Source organism: Podarcis vaucheri, assembly GCF_965113315.1.
Source record: "Podarcis vaucheri genome assembly, chromosome: 11".
NCBI lineage: Eukaryota > Metazoa > Chordata > Lepidosauria > Squamata > Lacertidae > Podarcis > Podarcis vaucheri.
Window position 1 is genome coordinate 17,148,686 of NC_138749.1, and position 17,621 is coordinate 17,166,306.

Here is a 17,621-nt window from a genome sequence, read left to right on the forward strand (position 1 = left end):
GCACCTCAGGTGAACCCTTTTCTAATGGTAGCTGGATTAATGTGGGGGTGTAATATGTATATGTACACACTGACACCAGTTTTCCAGCCCTTGACACCAGAAGTCACATCTGTGAATATCCATTCTAAAGCACTGAAGTCTGTAGCGGTACTGTGGACAGCTGCATGGACAAGTCCATTTTAAATATTTTGATTCAAATAACATCTGACACTTGCATGAAATACAAATGGTATTGGTTGCCAAACTCTCGGAGGTGGAGGGGCTTATTTGTAGAGCAAGACACTGTCTGGATGCTGCACAGTAATTCATTATTTGTCTGAGGTGACAGAATCTGTACACCAGTGTTCCCCAACCTTGAGCCTCCAGCTGTTTTTGGACTACAACTCCCATCATCCCTCGCTAGCAAGACCAGTGGTCAAGGATGATGGGAATTGTAGTCCAAAAACAGCTGGAGGCCCAAGGTTGGGGAACACTGCTGTACACCATGCAAATTTGTCATACATCTGCTCTTGCACTGATTTATGACAGCCCTGCATCACACTGGCAAATCTGCTTAAGCCCTGTAATATATAATTTTAAACCCGAAAAATTATTACATAAAAGCTGCTCAGCCAAATCCATAGCTCATACAAATCAGTTACTTGAATTTCTGCTGATTTCCTACTCAGCTGTATCTTTTGTGAAAGCTTCCATTGAACTTAATGGGAGTGAAGAAGAACCTCCTTTCAGTTGTGCCAGTGCAGTAGGGAAAGTCCATTGGATTGGATGGGTTTAAATTCCAGACATTCAACTTAACCCAGTTTTGGCCTGGGCTATTACATTGCTCAATTTAAGCCATTTTGTATAATTTACCCTATATTTATATTACATGTACAATTTTTTAAAAGGTGTGATCTGTGAGTGAATTTTCAACATAATGTCAGCAGTTACTGCATTTTAGTATATCATCCCAATCCAATGAAGAGAATCTTATGCAGCTGATGTGGATATGCATGGCAATGCTAATTTGTTTACCAATGAACTTAATGGATGCGTTTCACACTGTCATAAAGTGTCCACATCCAGAATTACTAGTCAGGTATAACAATGCAGCTAGAATTGAATTGCAACTAATTATATTATAATGGTTTGGGATGCAATCCTGCGCACATTTGCTTTGGAATAATCTTATTGAATTCCAGGTGGATTGCTTCTGAATATACATATAGGAGTGCGCTGTAGAATAGATTATATTGGCTTGTAGTTATTGGCTGTTATTTCTTTGTCAGTCACATTATTTTTGGCATTATTACCTGATCCAGTTTATCTGGAAAAGATGGTAATGGGAATCTGATCTCTTCTGTAACACCTTAAGGAACAACACCCCCCATTTAACAACAATGTGCAATGATTAGGAATATGTTCATGTCTCCTTTTTTGTCACAGAAAAATCAGTGAATATATTTGTCAGTTGTCAGGGAACTGCCATCGGAGCCAGAGGGAGAGGAAGGGCTCCAGAGAGGGATTCCGGAGAGTGTCCCGGGAGGGAGAAAAGCAGCACATCTTCTGGGGAAGGAAATCAGCGTAACACCAGTGGAGAAGGGGGGCAGATGGGGGAATCGGCGAGGTGGCTCCAAGACTCCTCGCCGGGAACCAGTGGGGAGAGCACGGGTCCTCCGATGCCCACACCCTCCTTGCGCAGAAGGCTTCCGCGCAGGGAAGCTAGGCAGAGACTAGGCGTCAAAGAGCTTCTTTGCTGGAAGAAGTTCAAGAAACGCCCACTAACGGATTCTGCCAGCGATTGAGACAGTCACGGGCGCGTGGCTGTCCAGACAGAAAGGGTTCATTCAGGCAACCAGCCAAGGGTGGCGTTGATTTACACACAAGCAACCCCTAGAACCATTACATTAGTGGTAGGCTCATTTTCAAATAGTTCAGGTTCTTATCACGTTGATTAGTTGGTTGGTAAAATGAAGCTGCTGGTTTTTTTGAGGGGGCAGACAAATTAACCAAAGCAGAGTCCCTAAACACTGCTTGTCAAAATGTATTGTTCAACAAGAAATTCCCACTGGCAACAAAAGAAATCTGTATCCAGGACAGCTGCAGAAAACCTAAAGAGGGAAACAGACTGAGTTCTCAGCAGTAGTACTACATCACTGCTTTGCTTGTTTGGCCTTTGTGGTTTAATTTTTAGAGAGTTCATATCTCTCCTAGCCTTCATGCCGTTCAACATTCCTTTACATGTTTACTTGGAATCGAGTCATTTTTTACTGCAATAGAATTATATGGGTCTAAGGTTTAAGTCTCTGTGATTGGTTTAGCTGCATGCTTTAAAAACATTCCTAAAGTCTTTTTTTCTTTTCTTTTTTAGCTTACATGAGACTTGTGTGTGCTTGAAACATTTTGTTTGAATTGGAACATGTCGCTTGCAAGGCTTTGGCCTGAATATCCTTTGCCTTCTGTGTGGCATAAAAGTTGCTCAGCATTGTATTTTGCCATGTGTTCCCTTTACATTCGTAAGGTAAAATTTGCTCAGTGGTAGCTGGAGACTGTTGGGCCTTTTGAGGAAGAGAGTTGGGGTCAGCTGATGGAGCCCGTGGTAGGTGTAGCCATCACTCATCTCCCATTTTTGCCTACTTATCTTTTAACAGCAGCTTGATATGCAGAAATTAAATGGGTGAAGCTTTATCAGTGGTGAGGAAAAGTTTCCAGCTTGACCTTTTGCATGTATATTTATGATTAAAGCAATCTACTGTTTGCTCTAGTAATGGAGAACTTGCAGTCTGGAGGCCTCTGAGTTTGGCCTACCAAGTTGTTTTAGCCAAACCATACCCACTTTTCCCACCCCTGATGCCAGGTGAACTCAGATGTTAGAAAGTTCAGTTCAAACAAAATTCAAGATACAGATACAAATAAAGCTGTGTGATCTTGCTATCCATTATGCACAATAATATTGTGTTGTTGGTTGTTCCCCATGCTGACAAGTCAATAACGACAAGAAACAAAGCCTTTCATGTCATCAGCCCAGTATTGTGGAATGCTTTGCCAATAGCAATTGAGCAGGCACCTTCTGTTTCAATTTTTTAATACAACTTTTGTTACTCAGCTCTATTCCTTTTAAAAAAAACAGCATACAAACAAGACAGATGATCAAGAAATAAAGAACTAGGTGAAGCACATTATTGCAGTTAGAATAATATAAACAGAAGGTTCAGTACACTTTTGCACACATCATTTATGTGAAGGGACTTTTTAGAAGAGTCACATATTGATAAGATAGCCTTGGCACATAGAGGTTTGTGGTATTGGGGGCTTATGCAGCACATTATTTTTATTTCATCTCCTTATATGAAAATATTACCAGGATAAATTAGGTTCCAAATGCTGTCATGAGATACAAATCAACTGCAATTTCTATATGGCCATTCTATTGGGCTATAAATCTATCCCCCCCCCCAATGAATATTGATGTCTAAATCAAAACAAAAGGGCAAGGTTAGACCAGCCTGAAGAAATGTGTGCTGTTTTCTTTTGGTGCAATTTTCATGAATTCATGAATTTCACACAGATGCCTAGAGACCTTTTCTAATCTAACAAGCGAGTTAAGCTGAAATCCTTGGGTATGAAAACTTCAAGATCATAATGACGCAAAGTATGAAAAGGATATTTCTATTTAGCAAAAAGTCATTTATAGACTGTATTAGAAAGAATCCTACAAATGAAAGAAAGTAAATGAAAGACATGGCGCCTTACTGAATTTTTTTTGCATAGATTTACAAGTTGCTCTAAGTCCCCAGAGGGATGGATTTTTCACTATAAACCTGCCTTGGGTACACAGATCTGTACAGTGTAAAGAGCAGTTGAACTGACATCTTTCCGCAACAAAGAAGCCTCTGATATCAACCCTTCCCCCATGTATCTGGTTTTTAAACTCCAGTGTTAACAGCATTTTTGTACATGTCCAAATGTTTTATTAATTAATTAATTAAAAATATTTACAAGCAGCCCTTTAGGTTTTTTTTCTAAAGAAACCAAACATCTCAGGAGAGCAGTCATACTCATAAAACAGAGAGATATTACAATACAAGAATAGCAACAGCTGAAGAACCAAAACATGCCATACGTCTAGAGTTGTCTACAATATTAAAAACTAAAGAACTGTAAAAAGCTGGAAAGTAAACAAGTCTTCACTTGGGTGTTGAAAAAACAACACCAGATAGGCTTCCATTTGGAGGGAATATGCATACCCTCCAACATTTTTCCGATGAAAATAGGGATGTCCTATTCCCTGATGATGATGATTTTATTATTTATACCCCCAAAATATGACTGGGTTGCCCCAGTCACTCTGAGCAGCTTCCAACATATATAAAAGCATTATAAAATATTAAGCACTAAAAAAACTTCCCTATACAGGGCTGTCTTCAGATGTCTTCTAAAGGTTGTATAGTTACTTATCTCCTTGACTCATAACTCCATACCCTCCAATATTTCTCCAGTGAAAATAGGGACATCCCAAGTAAAAGCAGGACATACCAGAATCAAATCAGAAACCAGGACGGCTTCTGTAAATCCAGGACTGTCCTTGGAAAATAGGGACACTTTGAGTGTCTGTATATGGGCTGCCACTATTGAGCTGTTTAGGGAGGGACTTGATGGGTTGGTGTCTGTAGATCAGGGTGGCACAAACATGCTTATATTCAGTCCTTTGCACATGCAACTGTGCAAATGATAGATGTTTTCTGTGTGCTTCAAGTGCCCACAGCTGCCTTCCATTTCCCTTGCACCCCAGGACCCACCAAACTTACCAGGAGAAGGGGAGAGGGGACAGCAGCAAAGGTAGTGGTGAGTGTTCCAATTCTTTGGCAGATTACCCTTTTCAACAAGAAACAGGCTGGGGACACAGCTTCCAGCATTCCTGATAGGAACATGGTTTGCATCATTTTCTGCAGAGGACAAGGCCTTCTGAGGCTAGAAGTGGTCACTGTAGTGGAGCTGAATCACCTACCACTGCTACCTTGGCTTCTTGCTCCAGTTAAGCTTGGGTGTTTTGGGTGGTTCAGGGAAGGAGTGGCAGAGAAGGCAGCTGAACAGTTGAGGTGTAGTTCAATGGGTTGTACTTGCTGTCTTCACAGCATGCTGCGAGCAGGGCCCTGTTCAACCTAGACCTACTCATAAATAATCAAACAAGGATGCTTGTTTTGAAGAACCCTACTGCAACAACCCTATTGAAGATGAGCATGATATTTGATACTCTGGTCCAATGTCATTTAAGGTTTTAAAGAAGAGCTTCAGCACTTTTAATTTTTCCTGGAAACTGACTTAGAGCCACCGCCACCACAAGCAAGACAGTGCTCTCTTCAATGGGTCCCTGTTAGTCCAAAGTACAACTGCTAGGTAACTAACTGAAAATTAATTAAACCTCCTGAAGGATGAGATTTTCCCGTTTCAACTCATCTCTCAATAGCTTAAATCCTTTCTCTGCTTTAACTAAATAGAAGAAACCCCAAAGGTATTTTTCTTCTTTCCTCTGTTTGTTATTCATCATTTCTATTCAGATAATTTGAGATCTGAGTCTACTGTTGCTGTTTTTACTTTACTGCCTTCCAGTAATTCATTAAGCAATATTATCGCTAACATCTATCAACTAAGGATAGCATTTTTCATCATAGGGATTGGTTGGGCTGTATATTGTTGTGTTTGACCAAAGGTTTTATTTCTTTTTCTTACTTGTGGATTTTTGGAGGAATTTTAAAAGAGATATTACCCCTACCCCATCATTTTCTGATTGCTCTGTGAGCAGAATGGAGTAGTTAGCAAGCCTGTGGACTTTAATTAGCACTTTACTGTTAGTCAATTTGTTTCTTTTCCATAGTGAGTGATGCTGGGCTATAAAGCTTGCTTCTGTGACGAAAGGCATTCAGTAAGAAGCACGTCTCCTCCCACCCTTTCTCTGTATGTCTTTAGGATCAATGTCCTGATGGATCGGGCTGCAGAAATGCAGCTTGGACCATTGGAGAAGATAATCAGAATAATAAAACCCTGCATAAATAACTCTTCCCCATATGTGTGATGCAACCAAATGTTTGAGCTACCCTGTAGAGGAGCCAACTAGAGGTGATTGTACAGTAAATGAGTAAGTGCTATTGACATTCTGAAACACCTTCTTTTATCAACACAGCTTGCAGTTTGTTTTTAAAATTAGTGTAGGAATTACAATTCAATGAATAATAAAAAGAAAAACTGACAACAATGTGAGTGTTTGTATGTATACAGCTGTCTTCTTCCCTCTGGGATCATAGGATTCTATTGTTGATGCCAATTCTGCTAAAGCCTGTTCTAAGATGGACATAGTCTAGACTCCCTTTTATTTTTTTCTAGCCATATATTAGTGGATGGGCAGGGCAGCCAGATTCTTCTCAGACCTCTAGCTCTAACTATTGAAAGTAAAACTAGAGGCTCAAATGGTGAATACTCTAATGGTGTTTTTTGCATACTGAACACAAGCAGCACTCTCTCTCTCTCTCTCTCTCTCTCTCACACACACACACACACACATTTTGCTGTTTTCGTTTGTTGGAAAGCTTTTGCTTTCTTGACAGCACTGGGGCACAATAATGAGAATCAGTAATTCTCTGATAGAGGCAAAGTATTTCAGTGTTTCTATCTGTCTCAGCCCTGCCCTGGAGGTGCCCCTGCTTCTAAATGTCTTTCAGTTCTCAGTCTCTGACTGCAGAGAGGATTATTAATGAAGCCTTTAAGATATTTATTCTTGCGTGGTGACATACCTACCTACCTATAAACATTTAAGGAATGGCAGGCTTTCTGGGAAGAAATTTCTGAGTCGCTGCACCATAGCTTGAATCTAAAATACGTTTCCAAAGTGAATTGGCATTTTTAACACAGTGGGCTATTTACTGACTGTTGAAAGAATCCACCTCTGCCTAAGGATCATCAGTTTGATTTATATTTGGCTTGCTGCCCTGTTTTCTGGAAGAGGGTTTTTTCTGTCTGCACTCTGCAGGAATGAAGAGATTAACCAATCAAGCATTTTAAAATGTTTCAATATGATCAATTAATTTACTAAATTTTTGCAATCTTAGTTTTTTTTTGGTAATAATATGTTATTGAAAAGATTTCAACTTAAATAAATAAAGTGATAAAAAGAGAAGAAGAGAAGAAAAACAAAAAGGCACCAAAATTTGTAGAAAAATATATATGAATATATACAAAAAAATCCTAACTCATATATATTATTATCCTAATACATATGTAAATATTAATAGCCTACTACCTTTCGTATGGGACACGGGTGGCGCTGTGGGTTAAACCACAGAGCCTAGGACTTGCTGATCAGAAGGTTGGCGGTTCGAATCCCTGCGAAGGGATGAGCTCCCATTGTTCGGTCTCAGCCCCTGCCCACCTAGCAGTTCGAAAGCACGTCAAAGTGCGGGAAGGTAAACGGCGTTTTCCGTGCACTGCTCTGGTTCGCCAGTAGCAGCTTAGTCATGCTGGCCACATGACCCAGAAGCTGTATTCTGGCTCCCTTGGCCAGTAAAGTGAGTTGAGCGCTGCAACCCCAGAGTCGTCTGCGACTGGATCTAATCGTCAGGGGCCCCTTTACCTTTACCTTTTGTATGAACTCATTCCAAATATTGTCATATTTTTCCAAGCCAAGTCTACGTCTGTAAGCAGTCCATTCATAAGTTGTGAGTGTCATCATATTAGTGATCCATTTATTAAAGGGGATTATATCTTTATTCTTCCAGTTATCAATATCAGTCTTTTGGCTACCATTGGAGTACGTAGAATCAATCTTCATTGTTAACTTCCATACAATAGGTATATAGTTCCGAAGACTTAGTTTTAAGGTTTTCTGCATGACCCTGAAAGCTAGGAATTTGTTCTCATCTTTGCCATCAAAAGCTAGTATACAGTATAAATAAATTCCTGCACAAGTTCTAAGGAAGCAGTTGAGCTGCTGGGGGCAAACAGAAGCAGCTGAGAGGCTGACCACTAGTGTTGGGATTTAAGTACCTACCTGAGAGATATCAGGCAGGGAGTTAACATCTTCAGCATCTCCAAGCTTAGGTTAAAGGAGTGTACAAAGCATCCTTCCTGTCAAATCAGAGTAAAGGTTCAGCTAGAGTCTAAACCTCTGGAGTTTAGAAGCAGCTGAGAGGCTGACCATTAGTGTTGGGATTTAAGTACCTACCTGAGAGATATCAGGCAGGGAGTTAACATCTTCAGCATCTCCAAGCTTAGGTTAAAGGAGTGTACAAAGCATCCTTCCTGTCAAATCAGAGTAAAGGTTCAGCTAGAGTCTAAACCTCTGGAGTTTAGAAGGGAAGCATACTCTGGTGTCTGCCATCAGAGAGGAGAGCAAGAGCCACTGGAAGGTTGCGCCAAGGATGGCTGTTGGCTTGGAAAAGGGAAAATGCATCGCCACCCCCCCCAAAGGGCACATATTTGTCAAAATTTGGACACATGCCCCTTAAGGGAAGTATGCTCTGGTCCCATCCCTCAGCCAAAAGACTGCTGGGTTGTATGTGTGCATCAGTGAGAGTGGGGTTTTTTATATGTTTCCAAGCTACCTTCAGAATCATTTGACTGGAATGCAGAATATCAATCTTCAGAATGAATAACAGACCAGCCAGATGTTTTTGAGAAATCTGCAAGCAGAGCAGTAGCCCATACTTCTTGTTGCTCCCCCCACCCCCACCTCATTGACAAATTTTCAGAAACATATTGCTTCATATTAGACATTGATTGACCTCTTCACTCCCATAAATCTGTGTAACAGTGGCCATTACAACATAAGACTACAGATAAATTAAGAAGATTAGTGTGGATACGATCTCCCCTAGCCAACCTCCTTCAGCTGACAGGTTAGATTAGGCAATTAATATTCACTGACACTGAAGTTCTATACCAAGGTTGTCCAGCAGTCTATACAAAGCAATCTGCTCTTGCAAGCTTGCATTTGCCTTTCTTCTTCTCTGCCTTTGCCTTGCCCCATACTTGACTGCACAAAGGCTGATAGCTGTTAATCCCTGATACAGACAGTCATTACTGGAGATACTTGTTGCTTCCTTCGGCGATCACTCATTGCCGAGTAAGATTGTCTTTCATTAACACGGTCTTAATGGTGTGTCTATAAGTGACTGTAGAGACCAATTCTGGATCCACACATCCTTCCACAGTGGGGACATTTTCCCCATCTCTCTCTCTCAACAGAGGTCATCATACAGGGCGACCCAAGAAGTTTCTGTGCCAAAACTGGGCCTAAACCCCAATTGAAAGGGATCTAGTTAATCTATTTCCTCCAAGAGCGCCTGGATCTGATTGACAACTACCCACTCTAGAACCTTCCCCAGGAAAGGGAGGTGAGCAACTAAATGGTAGCTAGTTAGATTTTCCAAATCCAGGGTTTCTTGAGGAGTGGTTTTACCACTGCCTCCTTCAGGCAGGCAATGACCACCTCCTCACGTAAAGAGGCATTAATCAACTCCCTGGCTCAGCTAGCTGTCCCTTCCCTGCTGCTTTTTATCAGCCAAGAGGGACAAATGTCCAGAGCACAAGTGGTCACCCTGACTGATCCAAGCCTTACTAACTGAAACTCATCCAACACAACATGACTAGACAGTGCTCTGGACACCCAAGATTTATCTACCCATTTTTCTTGTTATAAAATGTTTATAATTATAACAATCCATTCCACTAATACCAACCAGTGTAGTATAAAACAGGGATAACCAGTGTGACCCTTCACCCTGATTTGGATTCCAGCAATATCTGGGGGGCAAGTTATCCAACCGTTGTATAAAAGTCAGCATATTTGAATGGGTGTGGATTTCTTGGGTGGTGGTAGAAAAGTGGCTGTCTGAAAGATCTCCCTCGGCCATTTAAAATAAGTTTTCCTATTGTACCAATTGCATGTTGTATAGCAAGGATTATCTTAACATATCACGAGAACACGCTGTTAGGTGAATGTATAGGTTCATATCTTTAATGGAAGCCTTTTGTTATAATGTGGGAATATGACAATCTGTACTACTTGAAACGTTTACAAGAAAATGTACACACTTAATAGTCAATAGACACCAATATTTTGAATGAGAAACTTGTAAAAGAAATAAAAATACATCACACAGAGGTTACGTGTATCCACAGTCATGAATTCTGTCTCTACAGAAATGCAATAAATAAAATCACATCATATGCAAATAGTTCTACTTACATCAGTACAATATACTGTGCAGCTTTCCATTCATTTTTACCCAAACCAATATTACACTTCTAGATTATCCAGTTTATTTTTTCTACAATCATAACATTGCTCACAATAAAAGGGGAGGCAGAGACAAAGTTAAACCTCCACAATCTCTATCCTGAGTCTTTTTAGTTTTGCACATACTTTGCAGAAGGAAACCAAATCTATCCTATGACAAAAATTTAGCTTAGTTTTCTGCTCAAATGGACAGTAAGGTCTGTTAATATCTCACAAATGATTTTACAAAACAAAAATTTTAAGCCAGTATTGTTAGTAGATATGCTTCAAACTTAACCTCTGAGCAGCTGTTTTGAAAGAGATTCTAAAATCCAAACAGAGATCTATTCCAAGAGCAGTTGTTCAGTACGGTCCGTGATGGCCTACCTATACACAGTGTGAATAGTAGCCATATAAGATTATGCTTTTCTTTTGTGTTTCGTTAGGTCTTGCAGTTAAGGTGGTATGATGAACAAATGCAGTGGCTTTTAAAATACATTCTGAGGGCTGCAATTCTCATTCACAAAAGCACTCCCACAAGTACGATTAAAACATGGCAAGGATTTGTATGCCTGTCAACTTATGAGGAAGGCACATTATGTCAAGCTGCTCCCAATTAGAGATTGACAAGCTCTCTGAGACTATCTCTGTTTAGCTCTGGAATTTTCCAAGGTTTCCTGGAAAGAAAAGGGAAACCCCAATAACAATTTCCTGAATCAAACCAAGAGATCAGAAAAATGTCACCCCAATTCCTCAAAGACATCCCTCGCACCCCTCATTGTTTCTGGCAGAGAAGGAATAGCAGCAGCAACAAGCAAGAGAGGTAAAAAGGTTGATGGTATAGCATGTGATGGACTATGGAAAGTGTTGTTCTTTGAAGGGGCCATGCAATTTCCGAAGATTAAGGTGAAAGGGGGTACTGCATTTTGGGGATGGGGATAACTTTGGAGGATGTGCAGGGGTTGCAATAGATATGGGCAGCGGGAGCTTGGAAGTCTATTCGCTCTTGAATTTTGCTCTGGGCAGGAGAGGAAGTTTGACCATGTAAAAAACACCCTTCTCCTTTTGTGGTGAATTTTCTGGGTCCCCAAAGTTTGATTCTGCGTGTTGCTCACGAGAACTCTGCTAAAATAATTACTCCAAATCCTACACCCCATCTGACTTGGAGCACACACCTTTTGCACACATTGGTGACACACCTGTGAAAGAAAATAGTGTGTGTAAACATCAGATTATGCACTTGGATTTTCTTCTTTGTTTTCTTTGGTGGCTGTAGCTCCTGTTTGGCTTTTCAAATCTCTTTTCATATTTGGAGAAGTAGACAAAAGGAATGTAGTGGTTTGATCCATGGAAATCAAAGCAGAAAGTCCAGAGGTACAAATGTGAATCATGTGAGCTTATGAACTTGGCTTCTCTTAACTGAGACCACTGCGAGCCATGGCTCTTGGAATGCCACTGAAATTGGAATGTTTAGTCTGACACTCCTCCTGTTGAAGTCAGAAACAAAATTCTAATTCCAGCGATCAGTGTCCATCTCCCTAAGCATTTAATAGCAAAGGAAAAATGTCATTTTCTTATTTGTTTAGGAACTGCAGTCATGCCAGAAATGACACACAAAGCAGTGTACAATACTAAAAATTAAAACTAAAATTATTATGGTCATGCTTACTATCTTATAAACCATTATAAACTGTTGGCACAACATTATCACAGATAAGGAAAGGAAATGTTATAACACCCTGTAGCCCCTAATAACTTCTTCTATAATACCATCCATTGGTTTCTGTAAGTAATTTGAGAACTTCATTGTTCAGCAGAACAAGTAATTCAGAAAATAAAACTAATAGTCTAGCATATACAAGTTGCATCCTATTCTGAATGATATAAAATAAACTTTTAAAATCTGCTGTCTTTATGATGTATTCACTAAAGGAAGTAGTAAGACATAAGAATATATGAGTTAATGATACTCTCCATGATTTGGAATGATTCTATGTCTTTGTGTATTCCAGCTTAGATTTTTTTAATTTTCTCCTTAGAAATTCCCTACTAGATACATTTACTTTGCTTGCTCAATAATCTTTGAGGAGATGTACGCTCTGGAAACACTAAGCAAGTGTTGTTGTTACTCTATAAACCATCTATTACATCACATAGTAAATCCCCATAATAAAAGTACTGTAGCTTAGTATATGAATCTCAAAAGTATCAAAAGTCACCAGAATATTTTAGCCTTTGACTTATGTGAATATTAGTAGTTACTGTAAATTTTACAGTGTAAAAGTTTAAAGGAGCACCTTTCAAAAATTCTTTACATGCTATAAGTGTTTGTGTGCACCAGAAAGAAAGTGTTTAGGAAGAAACAGTTTTGTATTGATAAAACAAGGTATCTATACAGCAGTTCATTTCAGAAAACCTCATTTTGAGTTTGTTTTCAAGATCAAATGCAATGAATCTTTGTGTAAAACTAAGCTGCTTCAGAATTACCATAGCCTTGTTCTTTAGAGCTAAATTCAGAGATTCTTCCTTTAACCCCTTCATTCTAGCCTAGCAAAAATTAGTCTTTGGAGGCAATAATGTTCCAAAACAGTCTTATTTGGAAACAGTATGTCTGTCAGTTCACTAATGTAGGAGTAATGTGGTTCTTTGGATGATGCTTATGCCAATTTTCTACTAACACAAAAATAGAAAAGAGGAAACTGATAAGCCAATTCTTTTCACTGGTTCAACTTGTTGGCCAACATGAAAGTTTGAATATCCTAAAGGGCTGTATTGCAATGGAAAACATGACACACCCACCAACAGCTGCTGGTTCAATAAAATGTGCATCCAACCTTCTTTACTGTCTTTCTTTCAGTTGGCTCAGTGTTAGTACTTAGATTCTTGTACGGTTACAGTCTTTAAATTAAATTCCAGCACATCCTTCTGTGTACTCTTTGTAGATTTTGGCAACAATCCACTGCAGTTATGTGCTGCTTGATTTTAAACTGGACAAAGCAATTGAAATTAAGCATACCTATTGGCCTATTTATTGTGTATGCTTTATGCATGTGTGATTCATTTTAGTGAAGAATGCTTTGGTAGTGTTTTAATTTTATTATTCCCTTGAAAAGTCTGAAACCTAAGAATAGTATTAGCACTGGAGAACCAGCTGGAATGCTCAAGGAATTGGGGGGGAAATAGCATACACTGACTTAGGAAAAGAGCAGAAGATTGCTGGAAAAAATCTGACAGTGGTTTTCAAACTATGTTCCAAGGAACTCTCATGTCCCTGGAAGTTATTAGGGCATCCTCTGTAAGAAGGTAAGCAAAAATTGACAAGCTTCCCCGAAATTGACTAGCTTCCCTGAAATACAGCTAGACCTCCATCTTCCCCTGCAATGTGCAGCTACAGGAAACGGTTAGATGTGTTGTAGCTCTTAAGTTACACACTCCACTATTTATGTAGGGTAGCTGTGAGACCGAATAGGAGTCACCAGTGTCTGCATGAGGCTGAATGCATACCCTAAAACATGCACCAGAATCATCTACAATGTTCAGGGGCTAGTGAGGTGGTCCACCATAAAGAGGAAAGAATAGCCACTTCTGCTGGATGGCAGACAAGGACACACAGATACCCTTGCCAGCAGGAGACATGAAACAGTGGTAGAAGCAGGAAGTAGCACCTTACAGATGTGGGGCTGCTGGGAATGACCAGGAGTGTCCAGAACTCTTGCTGCTTCTCTGGTAACCACTAGCTGGTTCTATTGGGAACCATGTCGGAGCTCCTTGACAAATGAGTCAATATAGAGAGATCTCTGAAGACTGACATTAGAAAGATAAAAACTGATCTAATAGTATTTTTAAACCAACGTAGGTAAGAGGGATTGTTGTTGTTAAAACCTCTGTATTCATGTACCCTTCCAATAAAATAGATGGTTATATTATTCCTTTTAGAGAAATCTGGGATTATTAGCATGAAGTCTCTCAACCCCTATATTGGGATGAGGAATCTCTGGCCTTCCAGATGTTATTGGAGTCCTACTCTTACCAGTTCTAACCAACAAGGTGAGCGGTCAAGAATAGTGGAAGCTTTGGTTCAGCAACATCTGGAAGACCACAGCTTCCACAGCTCTGTTCTATATCATCAAAGGAATCTTGCCACTGAATGAGAATTCCATGACTGGGGAAAGAAAGAAGGGGAAGGGGCGGACTGGCCCAATATGCAAAAGTCAAATATACTACTTTTATTTACATATAAGAAGATCTGTGCTCATTATTATTCACACTTTTAAAAAAGAAAAGAAAAATAGCTCTTCAAGTGTGCTCTCACTTTGACTTTCCAAGGTGAAATAAAACAACCTCAAATAGACATTTTTTTCTTAATAGAAAAATATGATAAGAATACCTAAAAAATAACATGTTAGCCAGATGTCACTTTTTGTACAACAAAAAAGTTTGGAGTTGCCTTTACTGTACAAAACCACTCTAATATTTAATATTTACATAGTTTGGGCTACACTCAGGTCTCAAAGGTGGCCATGGGGTGTTTGCTTCCAGTTGAAGAATTTGAAGCAGGGATGATATATTGCATCCTCACTCTGTACTCATTTTTCTCAGAAGTAAGTACCACAGATTTTAATGGAACATGCTGCTGAGTAATGGCCTGATTATTTTTTTAAGCTGTATTATTCAGTTCCTAAGATTCTCTCATCTGCACAGCTGTTATGCCCATGCATCTACACAAATCAATATTCTTGGCTTGCCCATTTCTTCCCATTTTAGCAGTGGGAACCAAAAGGCTAAGGAAGCAGAAGGGCAACCTGGTGGAGATAAAACCAGAGGAGCCAGAACTTCTGAACTTCTAGCTGTTTTGTATTTTTGTGTGTACATATCTCTATGTACATAAAGAGATCAGCCAAAGGTGCTTTGTCTGAGGCAAGGATCTCATTTACTGTTATTGGCCTAGTCTACACATAAAGCAGGATGAGATGGGAATGAGCTGACAGATTGGACTATCCTACTTCAGAATGCAGGTAAGGGAAATCATATTTCTGAATGCTTCCCTGTGTAAAAAACAATATTTATGCAGAAACCTAGCATGGCTGTGAAAGGGAGCCTAGACTTTTCTCAATTTTTCATGTTGCCCCCTCTTGCTCAGTTATTGGGAAGGATTCAACTAATGATCACATCAACAGAAGCCCTACATAAGGGCTTCTGCTTGTGCAACAGGGCTTTCCTTTCCTTCTTCTCCTGCGTGCCCCATATCCCCTGAAACTGGCACAGGGGTGGGAGAACCCCCAGAACAGTGCATGGGGGAGGAAAGTGGGGACTGTTGAATCTGGCAAGCCACAATGCTTGCCCTTTTGGAACAATCGCCTTAGTGTTACACTCAGTTCCTTCCTTTGTGTGTGGCTTTTTTTAAATAACTTGGAGTACAGTATTCAGAAATGGCACCTCCTCTCAACTCATCTGTATTCTGAAGTTGTAAGACCACTCTTCCACCTCAGGGTTCTTTTACCTAGTGTCGCGTTATGTGCAGATCAGGCGTGCCTCTTTTCTGGAAATGGTTTGTGTTTATTTTACACAAGAAACACCCAGCAGATTAAAAAGCAGGAGACATGTAACCAGTGAATGCATAATCCTACAGTGATTTCTATGACAGGAACACTGCAGAATCCATATATAGATCATGAAAATGATACAGAGGAGGGGGCTTTCTTGAAACAAAAATGCCATGTAAATGGAAATTCTCTTAAACCCAAACATCCCCAGGAACACAGACAAGCAGTTGTCCTGTTTAGCCCAATACACAACATATTTGCAAAGGAATCCTTTCACAGGGAATGCTATTGGAATGATATCCAAAACTAATTTGTTGTGTAGGTAGGTCCTTAGAACCAAATACTATCTTTCCACTGCCTTGGGATTTCTTCTGTTCTATAAAGATGCTTCTGCTCCTTTCCCATAAATTGTATTGTTTTGTACTACCTCACACTTCCTTTGCTCGATTCTAATCTCCACTATTCAATGCTGAACAATACTAAAAAGCAGCACCTGTGTCTCTGAAAACACATTCCTTTTATAATCTGGTATGAGGTACAGCTAACGAAGGTCCGCTGAATGAACCTTCACATTTCCAAGAAACAAAATGGCTGACCACAGCGACTTCTCTTGGATACACACCAAGTGTCAAAACCATCATGGCGGGGGGGGAGGGGGAGGGACACACACTTGTTCTTTTGTCATTTTCTTTTCCACAAGATAAAAAGGCCACGTGGAATATGTGGCTAGTAAATCATTCCTGAGTTTCTGAAAGAAATTAAGACAGAGTTACTCTACTTTTAAAATGCTGAGTCCTTAATAAGCTTCTTCTTTTCTGTTGCTGTCTTTGGTAGTGTCCATTTGTCTACAGATTTCCTCCACACACACACAAAAACAGTTTGTTTCTCCTTACTTCATGCAGCAGAAAAGTGAGACCTTATAGAGTCCTCTCGTAATTGCCAGTGCTTGCCGATGTTGTATTCTTCCAGTTGACTTCGCCTCTCAATAGTTATTTTGTATTTTTTTCTGCATAAAAGAAATGGGTAGCATAGGGTAAGAAAACCTCCTTCAGTTTAGGATAATTAGGAATATAACTCCCTTCACAAAAGAATGTCTGTGAAGTACAAATGTGTTCCTAATGATAAATGAGATGAATGAACACCATTGCCAAAAGATTAAAGAGGTGTGCCTTGAAGCATTTTTGCCTGATCTCAAAGTTAAGTTATATTCAAAGATTTCAGACAAATTGAATATTCTTCCACAGATCTGAAACTAAGTGAGCAGGAAGCCAGTATAAAGTGCAACAGATGCTTTGAAGTTAGGGCTGGAAATAGTGGAACCATTTAGTAGTTAGTTCTCTCAAACAGTTTTTTTTAAAGAACTGTTTCAAGATTGCAGCATATGGCTTCATATTGTTCAATGGAATAGATTGCTTGCCACCTCACACTGTTAAATATAATTTGTGTTCTGTATCTGTGTTCTTCAGTGAAATTGGGACTGCCCCATTAAAGTCCACTCACAATTCAGTAAAATCTAAATACTCAAACATATCTAATTTGCTACTTAATTGTTGTTCTGACTAAATTATTACATGTTGTTAGTGCCAAAAAATATTTATAGACCTCGTTTATAAGTAATAAACACTGAATGTATCTTACACTAACGGAATAATAATACAATTGCAACTATAATAAAACAGAGTGCAATACAAAACTGCTCATAAAGTTCACAACATTAAAAAATCAGCAATATTAAGTACCCGTCCACTCCTCAAAATAAATAAATCACATAAATTAACCACAGATGATTCAACAAACCATGGCTTGTTTCTCTAATGATTGATTTGCTT

General features: G+C 39.5%; 2 protein-coding genes across 3 annotated transcripts in view; one reads left to right on the forward strand and one right to left on the reverse strand.

Moving 5' to 3' along the window:
* TARS1 (threonyl-tRNA synthetase 1) overlaps positions 1 to 17,621 on the forward strand; it is a 212,162-nt gene that overhangs the window by 101,010 nt on the left and 93,531 nt on the right. The gene's annotated exons all lie outside the window — the stretch shown is intronic.
* NPR3 (natriuretic peptide receptor 3) overlaps positions 9,967 to 17,621 on the reverse strand; it is a 54,933-nt gene continuing 47,278 nt past the window's right edge. For both annotated transcript variants that reach the window (XM_082242047.1, XM_082242046.1), the window contains exon 8: positions 9,967 to 16,798. In XM_082242047.1, coding sequence (XP_082098173.1) covers positions 16,687 to 16,798 — 112 coding nt within the window. In that variant the 3' untranslated portion in view covers positions 9,967 to 16,686. The remainder of the gene's footprint in view (positions 16,799 to 17,621) is intronic.